Here is a 26,348-nt window from a genome sequence, read left to right as displayed (position 1 = left end):
CTTAAAAACTATGACATGTCTTGAATCAAAGGAGACCATGATTTCATTTGTATTTTAGTACCAAAAAGAGTATACCCTTTAGTACTCTCCAAGAGGTAGATCCCTATATAGATCAATAGATCACAAAGCTGAAAAAGGTATAAGGCATTTCTGTGATCTTGCTGTAAAAACAAAACTTTGTGACATGGCATTTGTGAATCCTTATGATATAGAAGGGTTCTAAACCAGTACATTAGTGGATTTAGGGAAAAACCTCGACTTACATAATAATAGTAAATGATAATATCTCTTTTGTTTTTTTGGTAATTATTCTGTTATCCTCTATTTTATTAGTAAATTTGAAGAAGACTTACTCTTTGCCCCAATCTACAGATGCTGTATTAATAAATAGCATAAAATCAAACTTGAACTTAGTTTAGTAACAATATTTGACAACATAAATTTCCTTCTTATAAAATTCTCTTTCCAGAGAGTTAATGACAGAGTAGGTAAGTAAGCCCTTGAAAATGTTTGTTTAATTGTTTACAATCCCTGCTTCAATTTGGGAAAGTGAGAAATATTCTGACCTCCATCCAAGATTTTTACTTTTTAGAAGAAAACCACCAAATACATATCTATGGTTATAGATTTCAAGTAGTAAATCTCTGGTTACATAACTAAGTTCTCCCCTTTTTTAAATTTTTTGGTATTAGGGATGGATTGATAACTTTAATGGACCAAGTGGTCTCTTCATTGCGGTAAGTAAACTTTCTGATTTATTTAATATACTATCTTTATATGTACACACTTCTGCTTATATATCTTAAGGTGTTGTTTTTAATTTCAACAAAGGCAGGGAAAGGAATTCTTCGAACAATGCGTGCCTCCAACAATGCCCTTGCAGATCTTGTTCCTGTAGATGTAGTTGTCAACACGAGTCTTGCGGCAGCCTGGTATTCCGGAGTTAATAGGTATATGAGGTGACAATGTCGCTTATTAAATATATATAGTAACTGATAAGGGAAAATGGAAATGTGATTAATGTTAATTAATTCCTCAGCCCTGATAGTGCCATACCATTGTATAGGTAGTATCACTGCCAACTATGAGAATTGGTGTATCAGAGGCAATGGCAGAGGACCGTTCCGTCATATGAAGAATTGATGTTCGTTCTCACACACTATACAGAATGAACAGCTTCATTAGAGATGAACAATGGTGGGGTACCTCCCAACAGTGATTTTTTTTAATCCAAACTAAAACTTACTCAGTTGGCCTGTAGAGGTAAAAATCCATAGAAATTGGGTTACACTTGTCAAACTTGGCACACTAGAGCAGCTGTAATCAACTCATGAGCACTGTTCTTTTGAGGTAATACTGACATAGGTAACACCTAAACTTCAAACTTCCCTGTAACTTTTTTTCTAAATAAACTGCCTTTGTTTTTAAAGCCAGCATTTTTATCTTAAAAAAAGAGAAGTGGTTATCTATATACATTGGTTTTGACAAAAGGAAATTTAGTCCATAATTTTTTTTTAGCTGGAATGTCTGAAAACACGGAGATTGGAAAAGCTGGGATTGATACTGTTTTCCTTACATTTAAAAGCACACTCCTGCTAATATAAACAAAAAAATATGAAAAGAGAAAAATCTGGTTTTTTATACATTTTTTTGGTAGTTGGAGAGAGAAAGGGTAGTAATTGTCAGTAGTTATTCAAACATAAAAATCCCGTGAGGGTAATTTTTAAAAAATATTCAGCACAGAAAAGGTACCCGGCAGCCTCATGTCTTTCTGCTTAAATATTTTGTTAAGATTTAAGTTGGATGAGTTTAGCCTCTTTTTATGTTTCATTGCTTTCATCTTTATCTTTGCAGACCAAGAAACATCATGGTGTACAATTGTACAACAGGCAGCACTAATCCTTTCCACTGGGGCGAAGTTGGTATGATTTTACCTGTGCTTTTGAATGTTAGAATAGGTCTTAAAGAACTTAAAATGTTCACTGAGTTTTTAACGTTAGACTACCCATGAGGCATTAAGATTACTAAGGTACCAGTTTATTCTTACTCTAATTGCCATCTTAGAGGTAATAGCCACCAGCACTGACTTGTGGTCCTTGTTAATGTTTCACAGATTTAGAAATATCCTACCCACCTCACCATTCTCTGACCTTGCTGTTTTTGTGCTGCCATCTGCAGCACCCTCCTGGATCTGGGTGGCACGGGAACAGTGCTTTTTCTCCTGGCTGAGCATGCTCAGGCCTGCCTGTCCGTAGACAGTGTCATTTCCAGCAAGAGTTGACGTATCAAGTGGTCCCCAGAGAAATAAATGAATGAGTGAAGGAAATAGGATGTATTTTTGTCAGAATATTTTCTACTACCTTTTAATCTATCTAAATTCAGATTGATAACATTAGTGTGTATTGTGTGTCACTAGATATAAAATATAAATAGTATAACTTAAAGCCTATTAAGATTGAATGACAAATTGTTGATTTCAAATTTAAAATAAACTGTGTTTTGATTTAGTAATAGGTTCCGTTTTATCTCTCATTGAGTAATTTTCATTACCTCTACAGAACTATTTTGATTTTAAAGTAAATATTTTATGATATTTGTCCTGGGCTTTTCCTGTGATATTTTTATTTAACTCTAAAGATTGACCTTTAGAGTATGTAAGAAAAACAAATCTAGGGTGATTTTAACTATAATAATTATTTTAAGTAGACTGTTGAAGTGTTTTTACATAGGTTTCTTATAAGCATTCTTTGTGTTGTAAACTTTAGTGAAAAATCAAGTTGAGCTTTATTTTTAATGAATATCTCTATATACATTTCTGTTAAAATATTAACATAGATCCAAGGTTTGATTGTGTTGATACCATATAACCTAAATAAATTATAGGAAAAGTTCATTTGGAGTTGTTTTAAGCTTGTTAATGTATGTTAATTTGAGCAACTTATTCATAAGCAAAGGATGATGATTTTCCTTTTCTTTTTGAAGTAAGTACAGTAATAAGAATCTGGAAAGAGGAACAGAAAGAAAGAAGCTATCGTGAGATGTGAAATGTAGAAAGTGACACTGTAAACTGACATAGGTAAAACATTACTTTTAAGAGTGAATTTTAGCAGAAATTCATTCATCAGATTAAAATTCATAAAGAGTGGCAGTTTGAAAACCTCTTGAGTTCAGCAGTCTAATACCCATATTCTTTTAGCTACTATTGAGAATAGAAAAGTTTGTTTTTTTAATGAACGGACGCTAACATCTTTGGTAAACTATTTTGCATTGTACAAACATGACTTTTTTTTCAAAACTTCATTACATGGTTATTATCAAAGCTGTTACACAACTTTTCTTCCTCAGAATACCATGTAATTTCCACTTTCAAGAGGAATCCTCTCGAACAGGCCTTCAGACGGCCCAATGTAAATCTAACCTCCAATCACCTTTTATATCATTACTGGATTGCTGTAAGCCATAAGGCCCCAGCATTCCTGTATGATATCTACCTCAGGATGACTGGAAGAAGCCCAAGGTAATGGTGACTAGCTCTGTCTTATCTGTTCCTCTGACTGTTAAACAACCCATGCTTACACTAAAACTGCATATTAACTCTTTATTTGTTTATGCTTATGATAAGGCTTAATGGCCTTTTGTGAATAAGAAGACTTGAATATAAGACTATCAGAAAAGCACAGGTAGCATTGTAAGTCACTCTAATTTGTTCTAATGTTTGGATGATAAATTATTGTCATGTGTTGAATTCTAGGACTAACTAGGTATTTTTCTGAATAACAAATAATATTCAAAATGCTTTGACGCTTATTTTTCCTACAGGATATTATCTAAATCATTTCTTCAAGATGAATCCTTTAAACCAAGTATTCAGGCGCCCCAATATTAAGTTGTATTCCAACAACCTATTGCTTCATTATTGGAAGGGTGTCAGACATACAGTACCTGCATTATTGCTCGATCTTGCACTCAGGTTGACAGGTCAGAAACCGTGGTAAGAAGAATAGCAGTAAATACACTATGTATTGGTAAGGTGGTGGAAGCTTGCTGGAAAGACGAAAAGTCGCTAGCATGAGCTTTACCTTTAGAATTACTAACCTGATTAATCACAATCACAATCAGGATGCTAGGACATTTCTTCGAAATTGGAGATATTTGGGGTTGCTGACCCTAGATTTCATCTTGCTGGGTCATTAATCCTCCAAATTCCCAACAATAGGAAATGTCCTACATCAAGGTTGTCATTGTTATTATAAGCTGAAATTGAGCCCTTCTCCTCTCCCCCTCAAAGACCTAGGGGTGAGTTTTTATAGGGGATTAAGGGTTAAATAGTTCACTTCCTATGGATGGTGCAGTTTCATATGAAAATTAATAGGATGCTTCTAGAAAATTAATTACTTTAAATATCTCAGCTGCCCATTCAGCTTATAATATTGTAATTACAGTTTTTGACTAATTTTCCAGGTTGGGAATGGAATAGTTTGAAATAAAAAAGTTAATAACAAATGGAAACTGTTTTCTTATAGTTGTAGCCTTTCCTCCTTCTTTCTTTTTTCCCCCATTGAAATCCTGCAAATTTAATGTTCTCTACAGTCTACCATGTAATTATTGTGAAATGTATTATAAAGATATTTTTTAACTGCATTAGCATTACAGTGGAGCCTTTGATTGGAGAGTTCAGGATTTGAGTATTTATATATAAAGAAGATGCTGATTCCAGAACTTCCATCAACTGCTCAAAAAATTAAAGTGAGGTATCTGCCAGTTACAGGATCTGAGCTCCGTAGGGATTTTCCATGGATTCACTTGTCCATCATGTTCCTAACCCTATATGTTAACTATAAGAATATGCGAGAGGTGTTGAATTGAACAACTTTAGAATAGGTAAGAAAGTACTTCTAAGATTTTCTAGAATGATCTGAAAAGACGCATTATTTGCCATTGGCAACATTCTTTATTTGCTAAAAGGTGTGCAGAAATTTATAAATGATGGCCACGTATGCTTTCTTTATGTTAACTGAATTTGTACATTTTAGGGCAGAAAAGAAAAAACTAGATGAGAAGAGTAAAGTGGGCTAAATGTATCACAGTGCTTTCCACAAGCCAAGGGGGCTAGCCACAAATCACTGAGTCAGAGTAGATGATGCTGCCTCCCAGATCATTTCAAACTTACTGACTGAAAACAGCAGTGGTCATTGTTTTTCTCAGGATTGGGAATTTGAGAAGTGAAAATCGGTGGGGCAGTTTTGGCTTGGGATCTTTCATGTGGTTGAGGTCTAGTGAGGCTGAAAGAGCCATGAGGAGGTAGAGGGTGGGGGGCAGAGGAGCAGCCAGGGAACTAGTGACAGTGTCTCTTCATGTTGCAGCAAGATTTCTCCCTATAGGCTCTTTGCAAGGACTAGTGGTAGTCTCGGGTGAATTAGACTTCTTACATGTCAGCTGAAGACTTCAAGTGGGAAGTGTTTCAGCAAATAAAGTGAAAGATACATTGCCTTTTCTGATCTACATGGAAATCATACAGCATCGCTTTGCCTCATTCTTTTAGTCACAAATCATCCCTAGATTTAAGAAAAGAGGATTGAGAGAATGGTAAGAATCATGTTGTAATGAACAAGTTAGATAAAAGGCATTTATTACAACTGATTTAGGAAGTGTAATCTGCCACAGTGAACATTCTGGCCAGAATAGGCCTCCCAACATGAAAAATATAGTTGCTTCTTTCCCAGAGAATCTCTGTGGAATCAGAAGTCAGGGTTCTCTAATTCTGGTTGAGTTGCCTATGAGGTTCTGTTTTAGTGGTTTTATAGGTATAGCTCCTCCTGTTTTTCAAGTACTGATCTAAAAAATCTGTGAACTAACACAACAAATTGTATGTATACTGTCCATACCCCTAGCATAGTGAGACAAACCCAAGATAATGGCTTTAAGCAATTTTGTTCAAAAAGAGAAAATGGGAGGCACACTAAACTCTGGTTCATATTGCATATATGTTGGTGGCTTCTTGATTAGTGTTAGTCCTGCTCTCTGGGAGCTCTTGACTCTGCCCTCTTAAGTCTTTTTGCATTAAAAAATGACCTGTGTGTATAACCGAGTAACATCTGAAAGTTTTGGAGTCCAGGGCAGAGTTTGGCAAGTTTTTCTTTTCCATTTTTTTTTTAAAGGATTTACTTGAAATTCAGAGTTTCAGAGTCAGAGAGAGAAAGAGATCTTCCATCCTCTGATTGACCCCCAAGTGGTCACGAGGGCCAGGGCAGAACCAGGCTGAAGCCAGGAGCCAGGAGCTTCTTCTGGGTCTTCCATGTAAGTGGCAGGGGCACAAACATTTTGTCCATCTTCTGCTGCTTTTCCCAGGCCATTCAAAGGGAGCTGGTTGGGAAATTGAGCAGCTAGAAGTTGAACCAGTGCCCATATAGGGTGCCTGTGGCTGGTGGCTTTACCTGCTACACCGCAGTGCTGGCCTCTGGCAAACTTTTCTTGGAAAGGGTCATATGGTAAATATTTCAGGCTTTATGGGCCATATGATTTCTGTTGTAGCTTTTCAGTTCTGCTGTTAAAGAATGAAAGAAGCCATAGAGAGTCTAAATGAATGAGCATGACTGTTCCAGTGAAACCTTATTTACAATAACAAGTGGTAGGCTAGTTTTGGTGTTTAGGTAATGGTCTGCTAATCATTGATAAACAATTTCTTTTTATTTTGTACTGTTTCTTTCCCTTTACATGAATACTGATAAGATTGCTTTAAAAATTATATGGGCTTCAGGAATATCTGTCTTGAAGCAATCCATACTATTCACACCAAAGCCATACTCTCATCTTTTGCTATAAGCCATTCACTAGCTTGAGTCCCATATGAAGTTGCTATAGATTTCAGATCTATAGAATTTTCATTTTGTCTTATCCGTAAGATCTGGAGAGAACCTTTGTCTCAGAGTTCTAGCAGCCGCTACCCTGGGTCTTTGTAAAGTCTTAATGAATTTTTCATCCCTACCCTGGAATTGATTTGTGCTCCGCAACCATTTGTTGTGGTTTTGGTGTTGAATGTCCCCCAAAGTCCTGTGTGTTAAAGGCTTGGTCCCCAGGTTGGTGCTCTTGGGTGGTGGCGAAACCTGTTAGTCTGGGAGGCCCAATGGAAGGAGACCTTAGGCACTGGGGGCATGGCTCTGGGAAGGTAGCTCTCTGGAAAGGGTTGTTGTAAAAGTCCGAGCTGGCCCCAAATAGTCTCTGCTTCCGGACTTGCCATATGATCCTTCCTCAGTGTGCTCTGCTGTCTACCCTAGGACCTTCAGCAGCACCTGCCTTATGCCATTTGGATTTTAGCCTCCAAACTGAAATAAGCCTCTCTTTCCTTCGCGAGTAGCTTGGGTCAGGTATTTTGTTGTACCAGTGAAAAGCTGACTTCTTTCTTGGAAGATTCTAGGCTGGAATTTTACATTTACTCCAAATGCAGTTCAGCTAGTTCTCTTCTAAAGATTGTCTTTGCCCTCTCTCAGGAAATTTTGAAATTTTCTTTCAGGAAATCGTGGCCAGATCATTGAGTTTACTGCCTTGTTTCTGTCTTCTGTATTACCTCACCAACAGCTTCCTCAGATCCCTTTAAAGCTTCCGCCAACTTTGTTTTCCTGCTCTTCCAGTTTTCACTAATGTTCTCCTCAAAGGTCTTACAGATTTTGTCCATCACCAGATCCTAAGGCTAATACTATGTGTTTTTGGTTTTGATTGTAACAGCCTTTCATTCCCCAGTACTAAGATCTGTTACTATTATCTATGTTGTGTAAAGAATCGCCTCAAATGTAATGTCTTAAAACAACGTTTTATTTATGTGGTACATCTGTGGATCAGGAATTCTGGAAGGGCTTGGCTGGATGATTCTGGCTCAGGTTCTTACAAGTGGCTGTAGTCCGATTGTGTGCACAGTTGAAAGAATGGTAATAGGGAGAAGGGTGCAGAGAGCTCTGGTGGCTCGGCAACTTTCTCCATGTGGTCTCTGCACATGGATAGTTTGAATTTTCTTGAGCTTCCTCACCGTGTAGCAGCTTCAGGAGGAATTGGACAGCACACTGATGACTGAAGGCTTCAAGAAAGAGTATCGTAGTGAACAAGCCAGACAGCTGTATCACCTTTTCTGACCTAGCTTTGGTAGTCACAGAGTATCGCTTCTGTGTTATTCTGTTGGTTAGAAATTGATTTCAACTCTTGCAGGGAAGGTGGTCAAGGTGACTTTGGAGGTGAGCATGTCAAATGGGAGACTATTATAGATAATATAATATCATAGTTAACACCTTTAGAAATTAAAATCTAGAAAACAACACATAGAAAATCTTTATCCCTGAAGTTTGTCTTGTGTGGTGCTTTCTAAGTATCCAAGGAGGAGTGAGCCTTGATCTCTGGGAGCATATTGTCTAAAAGCAGCCGGGACATAAAGATGTTTTATTTGGGCAATTTTATGAACATTGAGCATGGAGTTTTACAATTTGTATTATTTGATTTGGTCAGTTATTGACTGAGCCTGGGTGCTATACTTCACACCATATGTTGGGGCCTTCATATAAAGCCTAATTCTGTAGTAAATTCATGTATGTCATGATGTTCATTTTACTCATTTACCTTTCTCTGAATGTCAGCTAGATACAAATTAACTTTCTGGATATCTTGACATAATTTTACAAAGTGCTACGGATACATTTCATATGAATTCTTTTAAAATAGTCATTGGGTACTAAAAATCATGGTATTGTTGCATACAGAAACAATACAAATTATTTTCTCTGGCTCTTAAAATACAGTAGGTATTTCCTTACTGTTAAAAATGACATCTAAAAAACTGGCTTCATGATCTTGGATTTTTTTGTTTGTTTGTTTTTTTGTTATTTAGCTTAACTACTCTGAACCTGCTGCTTTTCATGTCTAGGTCGCAGCCAGGGACATTTGATGATATTTGGAGGTATCTAGTTAACACTGCTGGGGGAAGGGTGTGATGGGCGTCTCATGGTTGGAGGCCAAGGTGCTGCCGAGCGTCTTCCCCTCAACACTGTATGATCTGACTCCAAATGTCTAAGCGCCAAGGTTGAGAAACCCTGGACTAGATGATCATTAATGTCTTACCTCACTCTTAAAGGATTGTGATTAGTTTTTGCAGGCTGCCATAACAAAGAATAAAGAAATAACTCACAGCATACCTGGCAGTGTAGTCACAAGCATTTGCTCTATAATATGTTAACAAAAGAGGCCGGCACCGTGGCTCACTTGGCTAATCCTCCGCCTCCAGCGCCGGCACCCCGGATTCTAATCCCGGTTGCCCCTCTTCCAGTCCAACTCTCTGCTGTGGTCTGGGAAGGCAGTGGAGGATGGTCCAAGTGCTTGGTCCCTGCACCCGCATGGGAGACCAGGAGGAAGTACCCGGCTCCTGGCTTCAAATCGGCGCAGCACCGGCCGTAGCGGCCATTAGAGGAGTGAACCGACCAAAGGCAGACCTTTCTCTCTGTCTCACTGTCTATAACTCTCTCTCTGTCTCTCTCTCTCTCACTGTCTAACTCTGCCTGGCAAAAATAAAAAAAAAAGTTAACAAAAGATTGATGGTCGAGCTGGTGCTGTGGCTCAACAGGCTAATTCTCTGCCTAGCGGCGCCGGCACACCGGGTTCTAGTCCTGGTTGGGGCACCGGATTCTGTCCCGGTTGCCCCTCTTCCAGGCCAGCTCTCTGCTATGGCCCAGGAGTGCAGTGGAGGATGGCCCAAGTGCTTGGGCCCTGCACCCCATGGGAGACCAGGAGAAGCACCTGGCTCCTGCCGGATCAGTGCAGCGCGCCGTTCATTGGAGGGTGAACCAACGGCAAAAAGGAAGACCTTTCTCTTTTTCTCTCTCACTATCCACTCTGCCTGTCAAAAAAAAAGAGTGATGGCACAGTTTTAAGTTTCTTTATTATATCCAAATTCAATCAGATATATTTGTTGCCTCAAAATATTTTGTAAATTTCACATATATACAAGGGGTCTTCAAGAAGCAGAAAATACACTTGCTATTTAATTCCACTTTTTCATGAATCTGTTGAAGCCCCCCTGTATATAAGTATAAGTGGCTTTTGAAATTTTCTCTCCCTCTCATCCCCAGTTTTTTTTTTTTTTTTTTTTAAGATTTATTTATTTATTTGAAAGTCAGTGTTACACAGAGAGAGAAGGAGAGGCAGAAAGAAGTCTTCCATCTGCTGGTTCACTCTCCAATTGACTGCAACGGCTGGAGCTGCGCCGATCCGAAGCCAGGAGCCAGGAACTTCTTTCGGGTCTCCCACACGGGTGCAAGCCATCTTCTACTGCTTTCCCAGGCTATAGCAGATAGCTGGATCGGAAGTGGAGCAGCCACTGGTGCCCATATGGGATACCAGCACTGCAGATGGCAGCTTTACCTACTACGCCATAGTGCCGCCTCCCCTGTCCCGTCCCCCCCGCCCCCCCCAGTTTATTACAAGTAATTTTTGAGTGGCTGAATCCGGATTGATTTTTAAGGCTGTTCTGCCACTTGAATGAATCTGAAGATTAGGTGATAATTATCCATGAAAAAGGAGTCAGGGAAAAACTTTTTTATAAGAAATATAATGGAAAAGTTGTGTGTATGTGTGACAGAGAGAATCAAGTATACTATCCTAGACGTGATACAGTATATATTGATTTAGTTACAAATCTGTTACATCTTTTTTTTTTTTTAAGAAAAAAATTGCCTAATTTTTGTTAAAAGCAGAAACCTTCCCTCTCCCTGTCTTCACCCTACAAAGTGCTTTCTCTCTGTATGAACTATTCCTGTTCAGGTAGAGCTTTTGATGCTGGAGAATTCTTCTCATATTTAATGGAGGTTTTATTTTGGAATTACTTTATTGGATGAAATATAGTTTTTTCCTTCTTGTTGTCCATATTGCCTCATTTTCTTCCAGTGTTCTGGATTCAGGGTTTCTTTCTAAATGGATTGAATTTCTTAGTACATGTAACTGTTTTGCTCCCTCTCCCCCATTTCTAATGTTCTGATTTTTCCTCTGTCCCCCATTACTGAAAGCTCCTATTTGGGGGTTTTCTGAATCACATATGATGCTAATCCTTATTGTGGAAATATAAATGCAATTCTCTTTAAATATTTCTCTACAAATTATTTTCTATTTTCAGAAGTTGGGATTGTTTTGATGTGTGTTTTGTTTCACAAAGTTGTTTCTTCCCTTTCCCTACTTAACCATAGGTAATTATTATTATATAGATGTTACTGCTCGGGTTGGTGTTATGATATCAATGACTTACAGTAAGCCATGATATGTACAATGACAGGCTTAAAGACTAAGGCCTTTTGCCCTTTTTTAAAAAAGCAAAAAAGTATCATGCTCTCTTATTTCTAAGTAGACAAATTGCTAAGGCATGGGGAGATGAGTTAACATCTATTTCAAGAAGTTTTCTACTTGAGTCATTGATTTCACAGCACATCCACATGATCAAGAGTGGCGCCAATTAGTGTTAAGGAGAAATTTTGTGGTTTCATTTAAAAAATAGAGTTGACAAAATAGCAAACGAATATTTCTGTATGTTTTGCTTCAGTGATGCTGAAGAGTTGGGATAATAATACACACACAATGTGTTATGAACACACAAGGAGTCTTAGTAAATGCAGTGGAACTAACATGCAGTTTAAGGAACAAAAAGCAAGAGAAAACTAATTGGATCTATTTCAATCTATTTGCCCAGTATTTCATACAGAAAATTTGACCCTGAGGGTATTACAAATCCTTTGAGAATTAGTTCCATATGTCAGCAAAACTATTTAGGCAATATTAAATTAATTTGCTGCTGCTTCTAAATTCCTTTTTCATTTTGAATTTACAAAATGTCTCCCAAGATGCAGAAATATTCTTATTCCCTGCTGGTTTTGTACATTTATTGATTTTTTTATTACAATTTCTGTGTTAATGTCTGTGTCTTGGAAACTGATACACTGGGTGGTGATGGGATTTTCCTAATCCCTGCAAAATATGGATCTGTTCATGTTTCTCATAATACAGGATGATGAAAACAATAACTCGTCTTCACAAAGCTATGGTGTTTCTTGAATATTTCACAAGTAATTCTTGGGTTTGGAATACTGACAATGTGAATATGTTAATGAATCAACTAAATCCTGAAGACAAAAAGGCAAGTACATCAATTAGAGAACCATTAGCAACCTGAGAAATAATTATATATTTTCCACAGCTATTATGCTATAAGTAAGTCATTGATATTTTTATGATCCCTCATTAAAGCTTCAATTATATTAATTGTTGGTGAAATAAATTGTTTTATCTTTGGTTTTGTAGTGTTAGTATTAGAGAGTGGCAAAGGCACTCAAAGTATAATTGAAATGTTGATTCTCTTTTGCCCCTAAGTTCCAGTTTAAAGAGAGTGTTAAGTTCTTCCTGCAGTTTTTCTCCAAATACTGTTTTCTCTAAGTTCTAAGAAAAACCTCTCAAATTGTTTTTCACATATTTTTCTATTTTTTTACCATTGCACATTTTGCCCTCTGCTGTTTTTATACTTAAATTCTTTTGTTATATGATACACAGGATATATAGAAAACAAGGGAAGACTGCAGATAGAAAGCACCTGGAAATAAACGTGTGTGTACACACATCAAGTAGTGAGGAAACATGTAGATTGATTTACGCAGTAAGATTTTTGTCTTTAAAAAAAAAAGTGAGCTTCTTTCTCCTTATTTTTAACATATTCCTCTTTAAATGCTGACATGAGTTCCCAGATTATAGTCAAACTTTTTTTTTTTAGGATTTATTTATTTATTGGAAAGGCAGAATGACAGGGAGAGGGAGAGGAAGGGAGGGAGGGAGGGAGGGAGGGAGGGAGGAAGGAAGGAAGGAAGGAAGGAAGGAAGGAAGGAAGGAAGGAAGGAAGGAAGGAAAGAAAAAAGAAAAATGAAAAAAGAAAAGAGAGAGCTATCTTCCATCTGGATTAATTTTCTAAATGGCCACAAAGGCCCAGGACTGGGCCAGGCCAAAGCCAAGAGCCTGAAATTCCATCATAGTCTCCCATGTGAGTGGCAGGGGCACAAGTACTTGAGCCATCTCCTGATGCTTTTCCAGGAGCAAAGAGCTAGATAGGAAGTGGAGTAGCCAGGACACAAGCTGCATTCCAGTATGGGATGGTGGCGGTATCACCAGTGGCAGCCTAACGTGCTGTGCCCTAACACCAGCCCCACAAATGCTTGTTTTTAATTAAAAGTATGAAATAAAAATAAGAACTTCTTTCCTGACTAACAGTAAGATTTAAAAAGTTAATTCCACATTTAACTATTTTGTAGTTATGTCATTTGGAATCAGCCTCTAGAAAAAAGTAAATTTTTGACAGTAGGGAAAAAAACTACTCAGGAAAGTAATGTGAAATTTTTGTCAATGTAGACCTTCAATATTGATGTACGGCAATTACATTGGGCAGAGTATATAGAGAACTACTGCATGGGAACTAAGAAATATGTACTGAATGAAGAAATGTCTGGCCTCCCTGCTGCTAGAAAGCATCTCAACAAGTGAGTTTTGTGTGTGTTTGATTCTTGCATCTTACGGATCTTACACAGGCTTTGTTTTGAGTTGAGTTTTTAAAATTACTTATCTTCTCTTATATTGTTACTGAAAAGTAAAAATATTAGGAATAAATAAAACATTTTAAACTGGAGGTTATTTAAAGTTCAGATAATCTATGGAAGAGATCAGTATAGAATTTTGTGTTTATAATTAAGGGTTATAATTTTCTTAGTCTTTTTATAAAAGCAATTAGAATGCCAATTTAAAACAAACTTAGAAAATAGAAGAGAAAAACATCACTGGTAATCAGTCATTAAGAGATACAATTTTTATGGTAATCTCTATAGTCTTTTTAAAAATATAGTTTCTGTAGAATCTTGAGGACTTTAGCATTGTTAACCCTCTTCCTCACAGTTCTGTGAGGCTTTGCAGAGCAGCCAGTTTTATAGATAAGAAAGCAGAGGTTTAGGGAAATTATATTTTCCTAAGTCATGTTGTATTAAGTGGCAAAGCAAACTGGAATATTGATCTTTTGGTTCCTTTAATTAAGTCCTTTTCTCTGCACGGTTGTTCCTGTATTGCAGTTCTATTTTGGACTGCCTGCTAAAGTTAGTAGAATTTAATGTAACATTTGTTGTATATCTAGAGGTGTGTGTTCCTTTTAAACACCATCAGGAAATACCAAAAATATTTTGAAACTTGAGCAGAGAAATGTGACTGTTGCTGTTTAAGAATGGGAAGGGTCCTTTATAAAGCTAGTGCTATGCTTTATTCTTGGATGAACACTTGTCATTTGGCTTTTGATCCTGTAACTGCCATCGAAAACTGAAGGAGTAAGTGCACTTGGTCTGATACCTTGTAACAACTAAAGATGTCACATATTTACTGTATTTTGTCTATCCTATGAGGTACATAATAAACAAACCCTTTTTAGATAGGAAACTCCTGAAGTTCAAGGGAGCTACCTGTTTTAGTTACAGTATACTTGATGTCTGGCACAGTACTGGGCACACAGAGACACTCAGTAACATTTGTTGGATGAGTAAATCTGAATCCCTAATATACTGTTAGGAAATACTTTGCTGTATATTCATTATTAATAGAGGTAATATATTGTTGAATGTACTGCTATTCAAAATATCTGTAGTCGGATTTGTTTGGATTTTGTTAACTTTTCAACTTAAAAGCTTCTAGTTTAGTTTTTAACGTTAAGTTTCAAATTAATGTGGAAGCGAACCTTGTATTAAAAAGTGAGCATTAATTTGCTTTCGCCCTATTCTGAAAAATATTGTCTCATATATTTTTTGATTTGCTTTCTAGATTGCGGAACATACGTTATGGCTTCAATACTATTCTTGTGATTCTGATCTGGCGCATTTTTATTGCAAGATCACAAATGGCAAGAAACATCTGGTACTTTGTGGTTAGTCTGTGTTACAAGTTTCTGTCATACTTCCGAGCTTCTAGCACTATGAGATACTGAAGACCAAGAATTTAGCATTAGAACATCTATCTATGTATATGGTGGTCTAAATGCGCAAAATGTAAAATGTACTTAAGTCATCTCACCTTTTGTCAAGACATTAAACCATCTTAGATTGGAGTATGGAGTAAATTATGGTACATTTTATGTAACATTTTAATGTTTATGCTCATGAAACTTAGTGAACACACTGTGGTATGCCAGCTCAAATTTACAGTTGCCACCAAAACCGTGACTTAACATTTTGATCCTTGGAAGAAAGAAGTAGAGATGAGAGCAGGGTGGAGAATAGGAACACTGACCAGTATAACTGTGCAATTCTGGAACATATTAATCAAAATATGCCTTAACAGATAGTGAATTTCTAATTCAAATATTCACTGCAATGGAAAGCATCTATTTGAACAGGGATACTAGATAAGTTGGTAGATAGTTGACTCTTCAATGTTTGATTTTTTGTCTGCTAAAGTGGGTTTCAGTTTTGTTAAAATTATATTCAGACTATTTTCACATCATCCTCTAAGTTATTGAGTGTATAAAACATGACAGACATGTTCTCATTTTTTGTTTTCTGCTAAACATCTGGTGCATATCATTTTTCTGTAAGCAATTGGTTACTGTCCTAATCTGAAGGCTGCCTATTATTCTGAAGAACCTACTTGCTCTAAATGGGTTTGAGAATCTGTATGAATATGTGCTAAGTGTTTTTTAAAGATAAGTAAAAAAAAACAGTCCAACTGTTAGTATCAGAAGGAATAGGAATACATTTTTCTTGTCCACATTATGATCAGACAAGAACTAGTCCTGTGATGTTGTGTTGATGTTTTGAAGCAGGAAGATTTCTTGTAAGAAGTGGGAGTGGGGACTGAGTCACCATAGCTGTGCTCACTTCCCTTTTTAAATTTTACTCATAGGACTCTTAAAAGACATGTGGTGTCTTCTAAATGAAATCTGAAGGTACATTGTTACTGAAGAATGTATTTGCAGGTAGTAATGACAGTAAGAAAATGTCCTCGTGTGTAAACACATACTAATTTTGACCTTGAAAGCTGAATTCCTTCAAGAAAAATAAAATAATGAATAAATACTGTGTATAAAATTAAATAAAGGACTTTATTTACATACCACATAAAATAGCAAGCTGTTGAATGAGTTTGAAGATACCATTTATTTTTTCTGCATGTGGCTTTAGCTTTAGAAAGAAATGCATTATAGAAACAAATATAGCAAGAAATTAATGTATATTTTAATGATAATTATAATGCCCTTTAAATCTTAATAGTAGTTAACACTACTTCTTCTTTTAACATACATTTGGTTTAACAAATTGTTAAGCATAACACTGTTCTAATGAAAGTGATCAAATTGTATTATATTTAATCATCACCAGTCTATCTTCAATATGTTTAGAGATGTCAGTTCACAATACAAAACATTACATGGAAATTTACACCTTAATTTTCTTTGTCAAATGCAATGTATAAGAAGTTTATTTTGCTATTATGAAAAACTAAATGTAAAGGAAAGCACCTTCTTCCATGCAGGTGTATAATCTTGAAAAGGAAAAATGCTTCCATGTTGAAGCCAGATTTTCTGTAGTAAAACTTTTAAACATTATTTTCACAGAAATATGTATATAAATATCTATATATTCTTTGGAATGATACTAAAGTTTCTGGTCTAGGACCATACCTTGTATAAGGTATGAGAGACCATAATGTCTGAAAATGGAATAAATGATGATGACTTTGATTTACAGTGGCTCATGAAATATACACTGAGTACTCCCTCTCTCCGAGAAAACATGCTAATGTTTATATGATTTTTTTACTTCTGCTGACTTTATCTAGATTGAGGTGAATTGTCTGTCTTGCAAAGAATGTGGTATAACTTGGATAGGTGTGTGAGGTACACAGAAGTGTATGTCTTCTGAATTTTTTTATTCATGTAATCTAATTTAAAGAAATGCTAACTAAGAGGGTGCTGAGGCCATTGTGTTATAATTTTGTGTGTATGTTTATGTAGAATTCTGTTGTCAAAAGAAGGCTAATGAATAAATTAAGCAAGTATGTTTGTTGGTCTGGATTTACAGTTCTGAAGTTAGCATAAGTATATAGATTGTGTTAATTCCCACTGACTCAACTTTAAGTCAAACTTAACTGTTTTATATATCAGTTCTGTTGGTGTCATTTGCTAGACATACTTTGTTTAATTAGGTTTTCTATACAAATGCATAACAGGAGAGCCTATTAGATAAATTTCATACTTTATTTGACTCATTTGATAAAGCTATATTCCAAAACATTTGGGTCTTTCACCCCATTCACTTCTAACCCTGGCGTATGCATTATAAATTGTGATGTCCTTGTGACTAAATTTAAATTTGACTTGGCTGTATTGATATGTCCTAAAACTCAGTGCAGGGACAGCTGTTACCTGGTTTGATGGTTAAGATGCCTGTATCCCAGTGGGTCCTAGTCGTAACTCTGGCTTCTGATTCCGGCTTCCTGCTATGTGCAGTCCCTGGGATGCAGTGGTAGTGGCTCAAGTAATTGGGTTTCTGCCACCAACTGGGGAGTCCTGGATGGAAGTCCACCTCCCAGCTCCTGGCTTCAGCCTTGACCCAGCTCCAGCTGTTGTGAGAATTGTAATAAAGCTTGGAAGCAGGGAGGAAACATTTCAGTGCTCACCTTTTTTTGTGTTTGTCTACAGAACTAATTTGAGATTTTTGTCCTTTATATTTTTTTAAATGTAAAATTATAATCTTTTATAAGAAGTAAATAGAAGCATTATTGGGTGCCTTTGTTTGTAAACCAAAAAGTAATAAATGAATCCCTATATTTCCATTCTAGTATTTATTGTATTTTTATGTCCTGAAAATTATCCATGAGATAATGTGGTTAGGATTATAGATGGCGGTCCTTAATTAAACTATGTCTCTGTTTTAGATATCAATTCCTATATCCTAATTTAACTGTGAGTTGCTCATAGCACTTTGTGGGAAGCATACAGATAGATGAGCACTTTGTTAAAGCATATTTTTATGTAGTAGCTGGATGAAGTAGTGTATCTGTTTTCTAAAAACTACCAGGAGATAGAGTGGCATTAAATTCCAGCTGCTCTCTTCTGCCTTGAATGAAACCTATATTTATAGGTACATTTTTAGTGATTTGTCTGGTAAATATATGAGATCATTAACTAGTAATAGAGAACCTATGTGGGGAAGAAAAAGGGACAGAGTGTTGTTATGCTGGGTACAGGTGAGTATAAATGGTTTTCTAAGCATGCCCTTTTATGATAACCCCTAGTCCTGACATAGAACTGTTAGCACTGACCTGTTGTACATTCAGAAAAAGCTTTATAACATTTTGCATGAGAAACTAGAGCAGGGAATCTATATTGCATAACTTGTAACAGTCTGTGATGTAGGCTGTATAAAATATGTTTAATTGAATTAATCATTTTGTCTTGCAGCATTTTCTAGTGATAGAGAATGTCTTTTTTTATGGTGGTACTCTCTTAGTGTACACCTCTGCTTGCCTTAAGTTTCCTAAACAATCATCTTTGTCAGTTGAGTGTAGTACAAAATTGTTAATTACTTCAATTTTTTATTAAAGAAAAGTTTGAATAACATTAAGTTTAATGTGCTGCTTTGCAAGCAGATAGCTCTAGAATACATTGACTTAGAAAATGCACAGTGATGTGAACTTAATATCTGCTATGGGCCTGAATTCAGATGAATGTGAGGATATAATTGAAGGGTTTTTTTGGTTGGATTTTTACAGAAATACCTATAATTTTATACAAGGAGAATAAAATCTATCAAGATTTTTATAATTCATTAAAATATGTACAAATTTTTAGTTACTCTCTTCAAAATATTCAAGATTTTCAGGGCCAGCACCATGACTCACTTGGTTAATCCTCCACCTGCGGTGCCGGCATCCCATATGGGCGCCAGTTTCTAATCCTAGTTGCTCCTCTTCCAGGCCAGCTCTCTGCTGTGGCCCGGGAAGGCAGTGGAGGATGGCCCAAGTGCTTGGGTGCCTGCACCCGCATGGGAGACCAGGAGGAAGCACCTGGCTCCTGGCTTCGGATCGATGCAGCGCCGGCCATGGCGGCCATTTGGGGAGTGAACCAATGGAAGAAAGACCTTTCTCTCTGTCTCTCTCTCTCACTGTCTATATACCTGTCAAATAAATTAAAAAAATTATTTAAGATTTTCTTCTAGATATTTAATGTAAGTTTTCATGTTGCAGCTTCATGAGGTTGAGTTAGATAGCTTCCAAAAGAATTATTTTGTGCTGTTAAATAAAAAACCCAATTATTTATCTCACATAAATGGAGAGCTTTCCTTTATTTGGTAAAAGTAAGATATAACTAGAAAGTATTAGATTGAACTGTATAAAAGTGCTAATGTCTTTGACCTATTAAGAATTTCATATGACTCAGCATAGCAATATAGCTGCCTTTTATAATGACAAACCCTTAAATCTAAACATACAGACAAGTGTAGTTTTACTTAAAATTGTCATCCCAGAAGATTCTGCATTTTTTAGTACTTAAAATTGTTTGATATTTACCTAATTTCTTACTTTATATTATACCTTTCCCTGGTTCCTGTCATTTCTTCCAACTTGATCACTAGTTTCTTAAGAGCAAAAACTAGCCTTAAACCTTACTTATTCTAAAACAGTTCTAACATTTGTTGAGTACTGACTGTGTGCCAGGAACTACTATTAACATTTTGCATGTATTAACCTATGTGAGCACAACTCTATTATCTAGATTTTATAAATGGCAGCTAAGGCATATGACTGTAATAGTAACTTAGGGGTACCAGAACCAAGGCTTGAACTCAGGTAGCCTAGATCCAAAACCCACATTCTTGTTCAGTGTGTTCTATATTTGGTCCTCCACATCCATGGGTTCTACCTCCGGTTTCCACATCTGTAGATTCAACTAATCATGGGTTAAAAATATGTGAAAAAAATTGTATCAATACTGAGCGTGTGCAGACTTTTCTCTTGGTAATTATTCTCTAAACAATATGGTAACTACAGTCGCACACCACTTAATGACAGGGATATGTTGTGCGAAATGTGTCCCTATGTGATTTCATTAAGGGAACATCACAGAGTTTATTTCCACAAATCTAGATGGTGTGGCCTATTACATACTATATGGTGGATACCAGAGTGTATGCACTTGTATGTCCTTGACTGAACTGTTATGTGTTGCACGACTATTTACATAACACTTACATTGTATCAGGTATTTATAGAAATGATTTAAAGTATCTGGGAGGATGTGTACAGGTGATATGCAAATACTAAGCCATTTTATGTAAAGGATTTCAGTGTCTAAATATTTTAGTACTTGAGAGGAGCCCTTGGAATTAATTCATTGTAGGAATAAGAGTATTTCTGGACTGTTGAGAGAGACTCCCTGACATGCCCTCCGTGTCTTTCTAAACAGAGCATTCATCTATTCACGGCAGACCAAGTGCCTGTGAGGGTTTAGGCACTGTGTTGTAGTTGTAGTTGTCAGTGTCACTCACCAAGCATTGGAGTTGTGGTTTTAAGTCTGATCAGAGGAATGCAGGAACAGGGAAGCATACCAGTACTTGAACGAGCATGTACCAGGGAGGCTGGAAAATGGGAGGAACAGTGAGGACATGTTTGGTGTTAAGACAGTGAAGGAAAGATGAGACTGGGGGATAGCTGGGGACCAACCGAGCATCTTAGAGTGGTTGGAATTCCCTACAGGCTGTGGAATGGCTGTCAAAAACTCAGACATTAAGGGTTTTTCCCTAGCTAGGGTACATCTAATCCCATTAAATCTGAATAGATTGTGGCTGGCATTGGTTGGTGTTATGGTGTAGAGAGTTATGCATCGCATATCAGAGAGCAGGTTCAAGTCCCATCTGTTACGCTTCCATTCCAGCTCCCTGCTAATGCACCTGGGAAACCAGCAGATGATGACCCAAGTGCTTGGGCCCCTGCTCACCTACATGGGAGACCTGGATGGAGTCCTGGCTTTGGCCTTGCTCAGCCCTGGCTGTTGCATCCATTTGTGGAGTGAACCAGTGGATGGAAGCTTTTTGTCTCTTTCTCTCTGTCACTCTTTCAAATAAATAAGTCTTTAAAAAAATAGAATAGATTTTGTACTTTAAATAAAACAGCCTGCTACACATCTTTTCTAAGTGAAACCAATTTAAGAGAAAAAAATCCTGGGATAGTGTCACGAAGTCTTTTTCAGAAACAAACCATACCAGTGTTGTTTAAACAACTAGTCTCTGTTTCAGTTTTCCATGATTCTCAGCGTGCCAGCTCCTAACTAGTAGTGTCCATATGGGCATCACATGGGAAGTCAGGCATTCCAGACTTACTGAGTCAGAAACTCTGGCGTGGGGCCCTGCAGTCTGTTGTAACAGGTTTCCCAGGTGATTCTCGTACACATTTCAGTTAGAGAACCACTAATCTCTAGAGCTACCAGCAAGGTCCCAATGCAGGATTTGGAGATGAGGTCAAGAAGCTACCACTTAGAGCTGAAAACCAACATGTACAGTAACAGGTCTGGACTGGCAGAAGTAACACAGGATATTAAGGAAGTTAGTGCCGTGTGGTAGAGTAACAAATGAGCTAGCTTTTTGTCCCTAATTGCATATTTATTTTCTCCAGTGGGCCTGAGTGTTTTTAAGTGAAGCAAAGTTTCTGTTTTAAAGTAACTTAAACATGAGGATGCTTGGAATCTAGAAAAAGAGAAACACGTCCTTTCTCCAGTCAAGGGCCAGGGTGCATTCATTTGGTCTTTTTGGCTTGTGATTGTCTTGTGAGTAGGGAACAACCCACCACTTGTTAGGCTTCCAAAGTCCTTGAAATGGCCCAGGCCTTTTTGGTTACGTTTTGGTGTACTTGTTAAATATTTCCATACTTACCAGTTGCTGACCCAGCCTTTTGCTGATGACCTAGCCAGCCAGGAGTGTGAGTGGATCCCGTGTGTGTGATCACACCCTGACTCTGTGTGAGTTTATAGAGAACCAGCTCCCATTGAGATTGCCTCAACTCTCTGGGAACTTTGAGAAAGCATTTCTGGTTCTTAAAGCTGAATTCTAGAGTCTCTGCCATGGGGATCTGTTTAACTACCATAGCATATTGCAGGCAATTGAAGATGTTGCTAATTTTAGAATGTCTTGTTTGAGGAAGTCTGAAATGTTTATGATTCTTTGGCTTTAACCTCCATGAGAATAATTTTCTGACCTACTGGCATTAAGTTGAAACTACCTATTTGTGTTATCCCCTTTGTTTGATTTGTGAGTTCTCATAGCAGACAGGGTAGTTATTCAGTAAATGCTGGAACTTTACTAATGGAATGAAGTTTGTCCGTTAGCTATAGGGTTGAGATCCCTGCTTATAGCAGATAGGAGATTTTGCATCCAAGAAGACTTTGCCAAGAGGGTATGAAAGTTATGTTAATAAAGTTAATGTCAATAAAGTTCCGTTCATAAAGACTTGATAAAGCCTTTTCTTTCAGTAAGCATGCATTGGCTGGCTGTTATCCAAACCCTGATGTCTGTACACCACCAGAATTTTCCTTTATGCAGACACATAACTAAGAAATCTGCTTTTCTAGATGAAGGACAAGTTGGTTGCTTGTATGTCGGTAAGTGTTCTGAGTCTGCCTCGCTTAGTAGTGCTAACATGCCTGGACACCGACAGAGCACAGTGCAAAGCTCTTTGGAACACTTTTGATTTGTCTGTATCTCCTGCCCTCTCCCTGAACGTGCCAGAGTGGATCTTGTAGGCCTGGGCCAGTTTTGAGTTTTCTCCCCTCCCTCTGATGCAGGAAACCATACTCAGTGCACTGTAAGAAGTGCCCACTTTTCAACATCCACCAAACTGCAACCCTCAGTTCCCTCATTGTGTAGTTTCAGTTCTGATACCGTGGGAGGAACACCCTGCTACTTCTGTATTGCCAGGTACCCTTTACCTTCATGTACATTGTTCATAGCCATACTTTGGTGTAACGGACTGTCAGTTCTGGTCAGCAAGGGAACAAATGGACAAGTTTCCTGTAGATACGTCAGTATGTGGGTCCTGAGTATCCACATATCCTCCCTGGTGCTACGGAGACAGGCTCTCTGTTAGGAGGAGAAGGAGCAGCTCCTTATATCATGAAGAAACTATTTTTTTTTTCTGTTAGTAGAGAAAAATAATCCACGGGAAAATCTCTTATTTGGGGAAAATGTTGACTTTGGAACGTTCTAAAACTAGTTTTGGGACCACCTCACAAAGCCTGGGTCTGTGGTACAAGCCAACCTAGCCTCATCTCTTCAAAACCACTTGTTGCTTATTGGGCCACCCCACTGCTACTATGCCCTTTGTCACCTTTGCTTGATCCTCCCTTATTGGCTTCTCTGTTGAACTCTCCCTTCCCAGCTGCAGTGAGCTCTCCAGGATCACCTGGCCAATTCTGCCTGGGGATTGTGCTGATTGTCCTGCCAGTGAGTACATATACACAGAGGACTTCTGCTGGGGGATAACCAAGCATGTACTCCATTGCCCAATCTAGCCTGACTCCCATTGTATCACTGACCCTTGTAGGTTTCTAGACCCTTCTCTTCTTTTTATTTGCCAGGTAACTCAGCAAACATCAGTGACTTTCAGAAGGAATTTTTTCTTCTTTTTTTTGACAGGCAGAGTGGACAGTGAGAGAGAGACAGAGAGAAAGGTCTTCCTTTTTGCCATTGGTTCACCCTCCAATGGCCGCTGCGGCCGGCGCACTGCGCTGATCCGAAGGCAGGAGCCAGGTGCTTCTCCTGGTCTCCCATGTGGGTGCAGGGCCCAAGGACTTGGGCCATCCTCCACTTTACTCCCGGGCCACAGCAGAGAGCTGGCCTGGAAGAGGGGCAACCGGGACAGAATCCGGTGCCCCGACTGGGACTAGAACTCGGTGTGCCGGTGCCACAAGGTGGAGGATTAGCCTATTGAGCCACGGCGCCGGCCAATCAGAAGGAATTTAAGAGGTGGGGAATTCTTTCCTGAAATACAAATAATAGTAAAAAAAAAAAAAATCTGGAAAAAAAATGACCAAATACTGTGCTTATTCTTACTTAAGTTGGGTAATTTCTCTGAGCTCAAATCCTTGACAGCCTCGCTAGGCTTCTTGAAGAATTAGGTTGTAAGTTAATAAAGCTCCTGCTACAAATGCAGTGTGTTTTTGGATGATACAGATCTCCGCAACCTATAGACTACCACAAGTGCAGGGCTCATTCCAGATAATTCCCAAACTGCGGTTCCCTTCCTGGCCAGTGATGAAAATAAGCAGGGCAGCTGTAGAGGTTATAAGTTCGAGGACTGACTGGAGTTTCTGCTGAGTAAGTTCTAGAGAGAAGCCCAGAGTTTTAAAAATTCTCTCCCCATGGTCCTGGTGAGGTTGCAGGTTTGCTTTTCCCTGTCTCAAGCCAGTAGCTTGTAACAGGATTATCTGAAGCACAGAAATCACTGGGCCCTGTTGAACTTTGTGTTTCTGAAAACTGGGATGGGGACCAGGCATTTGTCTTTATAACAAGACTTGTGGGTGACTTTCCCTACTCGGGAAATTCAAGAACCATCCAAACCTTTTTCAACAAAGTCTTTGCCACCCTTGAGGGAAAAAAAAGTCAGCATTTTTCTGCTAAGACAAAAGCCAATGACAGCAATGTGCAGAATTGCCATTCTTCAGCATTTGTCAGCAAATTCCACTGCCACTTCAGTACAAACACTCTGTTGTTTTTGTAAGTGAATATGCCACAGCAGAATCTCTTAACATACTAACTATGCCAGTGCAACTGCAGAGCAGAGGTATCTGGTTACTGAGGACATTCTTTAAATGCTATAATAAAGTCAGGTGGTGGGCCTCACAGTTCCCTTGCTGCTTGGGACACCTGCATCCCAGGTCAGAGAATCTGGATTTGTCTTGGCTCTACTCCCGACTCCACCTTCCTGCTAATGTACAACCTGGAAGGCAGCCCGTGATGGCTCAGGCGGCTGAGTCCCTGACAGCCAAGTGAGACCTGGATTGAGGTACTGGCTCCTGGCTTTGACCTGGCCACTGTGGGCATTTGGGGATTGAACCAGCAGATAAAAGTTTTATCTTTCTATCTGTGTCTGCCTCTCAAATCAGATTAAAAATTTGAAAGAAAAACATCCAGAGCGTTAAAAAGAATGCTTTAATAACTTTCAGAAGGACAGAGAAGCAGAACTATAGAGTGGAAATTGTATCATTTGCTGTGAGACTAGGTATGAGTTGACTGCCTCTCACCAGCTGAGTGATCTGGAGTAAATCATTCTGAGCCTCAGTTTCACATCTGTAAAGTACCTAACTGGGCACCTGGAGGGGTGTTGGAAGGACTACATGATAAAATGAATATTAAATATGTGGCATTTAGTAAATGTTTGATAACTATTCCCTTTAAGATCATCAAAACAGTATAGTGTGGGGCTGGTGCTGTGGTATAGTGGGTGAACTGCCGCCTGCAGTTCCATGTGGGCACTGATTTGAGTCCTGGCTGCTGTACTTCTGATCCAGCTCTCTGCTGTGGCCTGGGAAAGTAGTAGATGGCTCAAGTCCTTGGGCCTCTGCATCCACGTGGGAGACCCGGAAGACGCTCCTGGCTCCTGGCTTCGGATCGGCCCAGTTCTGGCCATTTTGGACATGGAAAGTGAACCAGTAGATGGAAGACGGAATCTCAATATCTCTCTCTTTCTCTCTCCCCTCCTTCTCTCCCTCCCTCTCTTTCTCCCTCTCTCTTTCTCTCTCTCTCTGCCTCTCTGTAACTCTGCCTTTCAAATAAATAAATCTTTTTAAATAAAGTATGATGCTCTCCTTTACTCACTATGATCCTAAGGTGTATCCCGAAGAGACTGCTGAAGACTTCAGAATGGAAATTCTCTCTCCCACTTGTCCCTCTTTCTCTCCCCAGATTCTCTTGTCCAGGTGAGCTAGAAACTTTGAAATCAGTCTTGAATTGTCCTGCTCCTTACACTGAATGTTGCATCAGTCACCATTTGTTTTCCATCCTATTCCCTTAACGGGTGTGCGAATTTCCTCCCATATTCACCACTACAACTGTGGACCTGAAGGCCAACACTTCTCTTACCTGGGGTATGACAGTAACTAAGTGGTTCCCTCCTTGTACACTGCCCCCAGGATCAGGTCCGCAGCACTGTTTCTAAGGTTCACGATGATCTAGACATCAGCTTCCCATCTCACATTTTCCCTACTCAAGCCTCAAGCACTTCTCATTCTACTGAAGTTCCAGTGTTGTTGTGGCATGGTGGATAAAGCT

General features: G+C 38.4%; 1 protein-coding gene across 4 annotated transcripts in view; it reads left to right on the top strand.

The window, feature by feature from the left end:
- Window positions 1–16,267, top strand: part of FAR1 (fatty acyl-CoA reductase 1) — a 61,336-nt gene extending 45,069 nt beyond the window's left edge. For 3 of the 4 annotated variants that reach the window (XM_062196463.1, XM_062196464.1, XM_062196461.1), the window contains 7 exons: window positions 693–737; window positions 832–959; window positions 1,855–1,922; window positions 3,346–3,517; window positions 12,025–12,154; window positions 13,411–13,538; window positions 14,854–16,267. In XM_062196463.1, the coding sequence (XP_062052447.1) occupies window positions 693–737; window positions 832–959; window positions 1,855–1,922; window positions 3,346–3,517; window positions 12,025–12,154; window positions 13,411–13,538; window positions 14,854–15,016 (834 nt within the window). In that variant the 3' untranslated portion in view covers window positions 15,017–16,267. The remainder of the gene's footprint in view (window positions 1–692; window positions 738–831; window positions 960–1,854; window positions 1,923–3,345; window positions 3,518–12,024; window positions 12,155–13,410; window positions 13,539–14,853) is intronic. The other variant, XM_062196462.1, reaches the window with a different exon arrangement.
- Window positions 16,268–26,348: the final 10,081 nt, after the last annotated feature.

Source organism: Lepus europaeus, chromosome 7, assembly GCF_033115175.1.
Source record: "Lepus europaeus isolate LE1 chromosome 7, mLepTim1.pri, whole genome shotgun sequence".
NCBI classification, from domain to species: domain Eukaryota; kingdom Metazoa; phylum Chordata; class Mammalia; order Lagomorpha; family Leporidae; genus Lepus; species Lepus europaeus.
Note: the sequence above shows the minus strand (reverse complement) of the source record. Positions and strands in the feature narration are given on the sequence as shown.